This window comes from Nicotiana sylvestris, chromosome 7 (assembly GCF_000393655.2).
Source record: "Nicotiana sylvestris chromosome 7, ASM39365v2, whole genome shotgun sequence".
In the NCBI taxonomy this organism is placed as follows: domain Eukaryota; kingdom Viridiplantae; phylum Streptophyta; class Magnoliopsida; order Solanales; family Solanaceae; genus Nicotiana; species Nicotiana sylvestris.
The window spans coordinates 149,527,553-149,536,334 of record NC_091063.1 but is presented as its reverse complement, the minus strand read 5'-3'; the positions used below and the strand labels follow the sequence as shown (position 1 = coordinate 149,536,334).

At 35.9% G+C, this 8,782-nt stretch overlaps 1 protein-coding gene across 1 annotated transcript; it reads right to left on the bottom strand.

The window, feature by feature from the left end:
* Positions 1-391: 391 nt before the first annotated feature.
* Positions 392-3,212, bottom strand: LOC104217344 (laccase-17-like). Its single transcript, XM_070150739.1, has 6 exons — positions 3,067-3,212; positions 2,664-2,815; positions 2,280-2,524; positions 2,069-2,197; positions 838-1,794; positions 392-738 (listed from the first exon to the last, which is right to left on the bottom strand). The coding sequence occupies exons 1-6, from the start codon at positions 3,166-3,168 to the stop codon at positions 608-610; spliced, it is 1,716 nt and encodes a 571-aa protein (XP_070006840.1). The 5' UTR covers positions 3,169-3,212; the 3' UTR covers positions 392-607.
* Between the last annotated feature and the right edge of the window lie 5,570 nt (positions 3,213-8,782).

The following is an 8,782-nucleotide window of genomic DNA, read 5'->3' as shown; positions in this document are numbered from 1 at the left end:
ACTCTTCTGTGTGCAAATTAGTTTATTTGTAAGTACTCTTATTTTTTCTCCAAAGTAAATACTACTATTGTTGACTGAGTAAAAGGAGATAGGAACTGGAAAGATGCAAGAAGTTTCTTAATTTGTGATCCCTAACTTTCCACTAACACTAAGAAAACTTAGGTTTAACCTCTGTTTCGCATACATTTACATGATTAGCTGAGATTTGGACTCATGCTAGCGCAATTCATGTTGTGATTATCTCTTACCTAGTCACAACTTTTGACCAATAAATCTAATTATTTTAGCTGATCGATAAGACTTCTCTGATAGACTTACATGTAAATTTTATGCACCATACTGTCATTTGTGCGTTAAAGGGCAAAAATACCAATTATTTGAATGCAAGAAATAAATATAAAGATGATTATTGATTCCAAATTTCATAGAATTTTGAACTTGCAAAATTCTCGACTCTCTAACACATGTAATCAATAAAAATTAAAAAAATAAAATTATGAGAAACGAAAGGAAAATACAAATGATAATCCACCAGCTACATAAGCAAAATGAGGAAAGATCAACGATCAAGCAAAAAATAAGAGGTACAAAAATTGAACCAAAATTCTCAACACTTGGGGAGGTCTTTTGGGGGAGGAGGTAGCTTCTGATTGGGAAGTTTTCCATCTAAAACCAACCATGCCATTTTCAGTCCCCAGCTCGTGTGAATTTCCAGGTGACAATGCATAAACCATACTCCTGATGTAACACAAACAACATTATAACGAATTGATACATGGACTTATAATTGAACGAATGATATTAGTAGACATTTTAAATGCAAATTTTTTAAGTTACCTGGATTGTCTGCTAGAAATCGAATAGCAACCCAACCACCAGAAGGGACACCCACAGTGTTCCTCTCAATAGGATCAACAAGGTTGAAATTTGCTGGATCCTTATTGCGGTCAAAATTCCCAAACCCTTGGCCAACGACAAAGAAGTTAAATCCATGAAGATGAAGAGGGTGACTTTCAGCACCAAGAATACTTGTGTCTTGCATCACTAACTCCACGCTCGTGTTAAATGGCAAAACCATAAGTTTTGTATCCTTCTTAACTGAGGTGTTATTCGGAGGGTTCCCAGTGTAGTTAAACCAATTTAAAGGACTATAAGGAAAATCAGGCTTGTATACACCCTTGGATTGTCCAAAGAAATGAGATTGGAGAAGTGCAGTTGTAGGTTGCACAAATGATACATTGTTAATTGAAGCTGAGAATTTTGTGCCATTAGGTCCTTGGCAATTTTTGTTTTGATCACAAGGACTTGTTCCAAGACCTACTGTGAAAAATAATTGTTTATCGACGTTTAGAGGTACATTCGCAGGGAATTGAGGAGTCGCAAGACTTCTTAATCTACTCGTAAAATTGGTGACAAAAGTTGTATCATTGAGAGCTGGTAGTAATGGCTTAAAGAGTGGTAGGTTTTTCAAATGGGGTTTTGATTTTGATTCATACTCTAAAATTCCAGCAACTGTAGAGTTGTCAAATGTGCCAGGGCCTGTCACATATGGCCGAGCAGTCATGTAAAATGTCGCATTAGGAAAATGAGGTTTAGTTTTGAGAAGAACATTGTGAGTTTGTCCCGGTGTAATAATAAGTGTATCTGTCTCAAAGGGTTTAACATAAACGCCATCTGCATCGATAACTCGAAGAGTATGATTTGCAATGCTGAAGAAAAGCTCATCATTAAGTGCAACATTGATCAATCGAAGAAGATATGTCTTTCCAGGTTTCACCTTCAGCTTAAAAGTATCTGTATAAAGCACATTCAAATATATCAATATTCTTTGGCATATATAGTGATCATATGAAAAATCAAACAATCTTAATTATGATGCTTTGATTGTATGAAATTTCATTTAACTGTTACCTTAATTAAAAACAGTATCCAATCGATGACAAATTTTATTTTCCGAAATATAAATTTGACTTTGTGTATATACTCCAAATTATGTTATTCATTTTGGAAAGGATTACAGAATATATTTAACAATAGCATGGTAATGGTACAAAATGAAGTTTACTACCTTTGGCTGAACAATTGTACAGAGGGCCAGGAAGTCCATTGATAGTATAGGCATCAGAAACATTAGGACCTCCACCTGTTTGCAAAGCTTGGGAAATTATGGCCTCAGTATCTGTATTGAACCATTCTCCTGTGACATATTGTATTCATCAGTTCATCATTAGTATTTTAATAACTTCCTATATTCAAATTAATTAATGATCGCTTATTACCAAAGATGATGGGAATTTCTTTGTAGGGTTTGGCAAATGGATAAGGAGTATTTTTCTTAGGAAGAATGATTATAGGACCATAAACAGTTGATCTCAACCATGAAATATGTGCATGCCACCAAAATGTTCCTCTTTGGCCAATTATAGTGAAGTTATAGACATAACTCTGGCCAGTTTGAATGGGACATTGTGTTATATATGCTGGTCCATCTGCCCATCCACTACGAAGCTGTCTAATTCCATGCCTATTGTAGGAGCAAATATATAGTTAAGCTTTGGAGTAAAGTTAATTTGTAAGAAGAAGACACCCTTAATCGTGAAATATTAATCGGTTGTTCAACGCTATAAATTAAATCATGAAAATAATGGAATTCTTATGATTACCAATGGATGGAGATGTTGTTCTGAACATGATTGACCACCTCAATTTCAAGACGATCACCTTCCCTTGCCACAATTCTAGGTCCAGGGAACTGTCCATTTACTGTCACCATACTCTTGGTGTGGCATAATCTTGTCACATTTTGCATTTTGATCTGAATTTAACCCAAAGAGATGAAAAACATGGTCTAAGTTATGCTAATTCTAGACATAAAACAATACATGCGTATAGAAGAATTTTAACACTACCAGGTCGCTTAAAAAATATTTATATTGAAATATAACTAATTAATTAAGGCTGGTAACCTGCTATAACAGGTTAACATGCACTAGTAATATAAAATCTTATAATGTATAAACTAAATCCAATGATATAAAAGAGGAGATTGTGTAATAATATACATACTTCAAACTTATAGTGCCTGGTTGCAGCTGAAACGCTAGGCAGTAAACATGACGCAATCATCAGAGAGACAAGAAATAGTCCAATAGCACCCATTTTTTGCATAGAAAATCTCTTTGCTTTTTCTTTCTTTGTAAACTTATTTTTCTGCTGTTATTCTATAAGTGTATGGAAGTCATGTATATATAGATGTTTGCCGGTGATTTGGTGAAATAAAAAATTAAAGGTATAACGTTGAAGAGAAAGGTGAAGAAGAGAATAGCTTGATTCTAAGTTATCTTTGGTTAGACCAACTGTAGTTGTAGAACAAACTTTGGAGTGGTGTAAAAGAATACAGATATTGTATAATAGTATATTAGTATATTTTGACATGCAAAAACTGTATATCCATCTAAATCAGAACTTGACAAAATTAAAAGAGACTGCATGATGGTTCTTTCGCAGCGGTTTAATCATTAACTTCAATAAAAATTGACAAGTGCAAGCATATAGCACCATATTACAATGACTAATCAATTTGTAGGACTGATCGCCGATTTTAAAGATGCTTTAATTTCAAGGAATTAGGAAAACTAAGCTTGTTAGATAGCTTGTTGACTAATACATTGAGCATGTGGGCTGTGGCCATATTTTAAATAATCACACATGGTCAAATTATAAAAGATAAAAGAGCAACCCGATTCACTAAGCTCCCGCTATGCGGGGTTCGGAGAAGGGCCATTTCTACAAGAGACTGTTTCCACGACCCAACCACGTAATATCCTAGTCACATGGCAGCAACCTTATCAGTTACGCCAAAACTTCCCTTCTTTACCCATATATATATATGGAAGATCAATAGTAGCTGTTAATATTTTTATAAGCTTGTTAATTTTTATTTGACCTGTATTTGTAAATAATAATTCTGGAGAAAAGAACGTTAGCCTATAAACGTAAATATAAATGAAACAGTAATTAATTCGAGCCCACTGAATTCACAGTGTTTCCTTAAGGAATTTAGTCCCCTCCTAGTACCCAAGGTTATGGATTATTTCCTCTCAGAATAGAACGAATTACACACTGGTGTAGCGGTACTTCAAACCCCAGTGTTTTAGCGAACACAAAGTTCGGCAGCAAATCACACTTACGGTTGATTTGTTTGTAGTTTAAAGCAATGCACAAGAAAGGAGGAAAACTCAGAAGTCGAATGGAAATTCTGAGAGGAAGGAATGCAATTTATAGCCAATGTTGAGCGATAACAGAAGAGGAAATCAAATTGCTCGTTGCTTTCTGTTTTCTGTCTGTTTTTTCTATTTTTCAACAAGCTATTGGCACCTTTCTTTTATAGTGTAATCAGCTGGTAAACACACTCATTTGGTGAAGCATTTTCTCATGGTCGCTGGAGCACTAAGGCTTTTAATTAATGGAGGAAGCACTCATGGTGGCTGGAGCACTAAGGCTTTTAATTAATGGAGGAAGCACTCAATATGATGGAATGAGCACTTGCTCATTAATATTCATGGATTGGAAAATATCCGTTACAAACATGGATAATATTACGTTAATATTCACTATTAACAAATAAATTTGGTCCAAAAAATTAATCAATCAATCGATCATTTGACCAAATCCAAAGCCGAAGCCGAAGCCGAGCCGAGCGAGCGACGACGGCGGCGCGAGGCTTGCCTTCTTCCTAACTCTTTAAGAGCTACATGAAGTGCATTTGGAAACTTAAAATTTTACTCAAAATTTTCATTTCCCTTCATTTCCCATTCACCCTCTTTTTAATACCTTTCCATATTAAAAAGTAACTCAACAATCCCCCACATGAATGGGGAATGGCTATATCACGAAAGTATGCATGATAAACTTATGTGATTTGCAAGCAAGGATTAATTGCATCTGGATAAGTAGGTTTCCCTTTGAACTTTTCGTAGTGAACTTATGTCGGATATACTCAGTCAATCGGTAGATTTGATATCTTTGAACCGTCGAACTTTAGTGTATACCTAGACAACCATAAGTCACACAATCAACCCTTAACCGTCTTTGGTTCTCATTGTTGTGTTCGTTTCAGCCATGAACACCGCCTGGTTTCATAAGTGCGTAGAGAATTGGCCTTGCAGAATTCTCCTTGATGCGGCTAACACTTAACACTTACATAGGTGATTCCTAAACGTGTTATCTCGTAGATACACTATTTGATATATCCCATATCAAATTTAGAAATCATTAAAAAGCCTTAATGCTTTATCCTTGGTACTGAACATTGTCCTATCACAAGAATGGACCAAGATTTTTGTTGACAATGTTGAACCGTCATTAATGACGTTGTTTGATCTCCTTGAACCTAGATCTTGGGATCTCTAGTCTTCTAGGTAGAGTTACCGCCACAATGACTTATTCTCGGCCATAGTCCCATTCTCCTCGATGATTTCTCAACTACCTCTCTAATTAGGCCTTTTATAAGTGGATCCGACACATTATCACTTGACTTTACATAGTCAATCGTGATAATTCCTCTAGAGAGAAGTTTCCTAACGGTTTTATGTCTTCATCGCATATGACAAGATTTACCGTTATACATATTGCTCCCAGCCCTTCCAATTGCCATTTGGCTATCACAATGTATGCATATTGGTGTCAACGGTTTGGGACAAAATGGAATGTCTTCCAAGAAATTTCGGAGCCATTTAGCTTCTTCATCGGCTTTATCTAAGGCTATGAACTTAGCCTCCATTGTAGAGCGGGCAATACATATTTGTTTGGACGACTTCCAAGATACCGCTCCTCCACCAATAGTGAATACACATCCACTCGTGGACTTAGAATCAGCTGAACCGATGATCCAATTCGCATCACAGTATCCCTCAATCACCGCAGGGAATTTAATGTAGTGCAAATCAAAGTTCTGGGTATGTTCTAAATATCCCAAAACTCGTTTCATTGCCATCTAATGAGATTGGCCTGGATTGCTCGTATATCGGCTCAGTTTACTTATAGCACAAGCTATATCTGGTCGTGTACAATTCATGATATACATTAAGCATCCCAACACACGAGCATAATCCAATTGTGATATGCTTTGGCCTTTATTCTTTGCTAGTGCAAGATTCACGTCAATTGGAGTCTTTGCAACTTTAAAGCCCAAGTGCTTGAATTTTTCAAGTACTGTCTTAATATAATGAGATTGTGACAATGCCAGACCTTGAGGAGTCTTTTGGATCTTAATCCCCAGAATTAAATCCGCAATTCCCAAGTCCTTCATATCAAACTTGCTAGTTAGCATACGCTTAGTAGCATTTATGTTGGCAATGTTATTACTCATTATCAGCATATCATCCACATATAGGCAAACAATGACTATGTGATTTGGAACATTTTTAATGTACACACATTTATCACATTCATTTATCTTAAAACCATTTGACAACATTGTTTGGTCAAATTTCGCATGCCATTGTTTGGGTGCTTGTTTTAGTCCGTAAAGGGACTTAACAAGTCTACATACCTTATTTTCTTTACCTGGAACCACAAACCCTTCAGGTTGTTCCATGTAAATTTCTTCCTCCAACTCTCCATTTAAGAAGGCCGTTTTAACATCCATTTGATGAATTTCAAGACCATAAACTGCAGTTAAAGCTACTAGCATTCATATGGACATAATTCTCGTCACTGGAGAATATGTATCAAAGTAGTCAAGACCTTCTCGTTGTCTATATCCTTTGACAACAAGTCTTGCCTTAAATTTATCAATAGTGTCATCATTTTTTATTTTTCTTTTAAAAATTCATTTACAACCCAAAGGTTTATTTCCAGGAGTAAGATCAACCAATTCCCATGTATGGTTGTTCAAAATGGATTCTATTTCACTATTGACTGCTTCTTTCCAAGACAATGATTCCGAAGAAGACATAGCTTCTTTAAATGTTTGAGGCTCATTCTCCAATAAGAAAGTCACAAAATCTGGTCCAAATGAAGTAGACGTTCTTTGACGTTTACTACGTCTTGGATCCTCCTGATTAAATGTACTTCTTTTGTTTCTTCCCGAGGTCGTTTAGATCCTTCACCAAACAACTCACATTCCTTTTTATACGGATATATATTTTCAAAGAACTCAGCATTATCTGATTCTATAACCGTATTATTATGAATGTCGGGATTTTCTGATTTATGAACCAGAAATCGATATGCTTTGCTATTGGTCGCATATCCTATTAAAACACAATCAACTGTTTTCGGTCCTATTTTTACCCTTTTGGGTTTAGGAACTTGCACTTTTGCCAAAGACCCCCACACATTAAAATAATTCAAATTGGGCTTCCTTCCTTTCCATTTTTCATATGGAATGGATTGTGTTTTGCTATGGGGTACTCGATTTAGTATTCGGCTAGCCGTAAGAACGGCTTCCCCCCATAAGTTCTGTGGCAAACCAGAACTTATCAACAATGCGTTCATCATCCCCTTTAATGAACGATTCTTTCTTTCTGCAATCCCATTGGATTGGAGCGTGTAAGGGGCTGTTGTTTGATGAATAATTCCACATTCTAGTCATATATCTTCAAAAGGAGATTCATATTCACCACCCCTATCACTTCTTATCATTTTGACTTTCTTATTAAGTTGTGTTTCAACTTCATTTTTGTATTGCACGAATGCGTCTATTGCTTCATTTTTACTATTAAGTAAGTAAACATAGCAATATCGAGTATTGACGTCAATAAAAGTTATGAAATACTTCTTTCCAACGCGAGATGGTATTGACTTCATGTCACAAATATCTGTGTGAATTAAGTCTAAAGGATTTGAATTCCTTTCAACCGACTTATAAGGATGTTTAACATACTTAGATTTCATACATATTTGACATTTTGATTTTTCGCATTCAAACTTAGGCAATATTTCTAAGTTAATCATTTTCTGCAAGGTTTTATAATTGACATGACCCAAACGTACATGCCATAAATCATTTGGCTCAAGTAAGTAAGAAGAAGCTGAAGTCTTATTATTATTGTCAACAACTATTACATTGAGCTTGAAAAGGCCCTCGGTGAGGTAACCTCTTCCTACAAATATTTCATTCTTACTTATTACAACCTTGTTGGATACAAAAACGCACTTGAAATCGTGCTTTACAAGAAGTCTAGTAGAGACTAAATTCTTCCTAATTTCAGGAACATGAAGGACATTGTTCAAAGTCATGACCTTGCGAGAAGTCATCTTGAGAAATATCTTCCCATATCCTTCAATTTTTGTTGTAGCAACATTTCCCATAGAAAGCGTCTCTTCGGGTCCAGCAGAAGCATAGGTAGAAAATTCTTCCCTCACAGTACAAACATGGCGAGTGACTCCAGAATCAATCCACCACTCCTTAGGATTTCCTACCAGGTTGCATTCAGAAAGTATGGCACACAAGTCATCAATATCATCATGATTTTCTACCACGTTTGCTTGACCCATTTTCTTGTCTTTCTTCCGAGCATGACACTCTGTAGATTTGAGTCCGATTTTCCCACTGTTGTAGCAGTTTCCACTAAACCGCTTCTTGCTTGGGTTGTATTTCGGACCAGAAGCCTTCTTTCTCTTTTTGTTATCTTCAACAATATTTGCTCCCATTATTGTTGAATTTCCACGGCCTCTCTTTTCAGTAGCTTTATTGTCCTCTTCGATTCTCAATCGAACAATGAGATCTTCAAGGGACATCTCATTTCGTTTATGTTTCAAATAATTTTTAAAGTCC

What these genes read in the sequence shown, in the direction of transcription:
- LOC104217344 (XM_070150739.1), bottom strand. Translation starts at nt 3,168, where the DNA reads ATGCAAAAAATGGGTGCTATTGGACTATTTCTTGTCTCTCTGATGATT. An exon ending in CCAGGCACTATAAGTTTGAA is followed by an intron (nt 2,816 to 3,066) that starts GTATGTATATTA and finishes GGTTAAATTCAG; the next exon opens with ATCAAAATGCAAAATGTGAC. An exon ending in AACAACATCTCCATCCATTG is followed by an intron (nt 2,525 to 2,663) that starts GTAATCATAAGA and finishes CTCCTACAATAG; the next exon opens with GCATGGAATTAGACAGCTTC.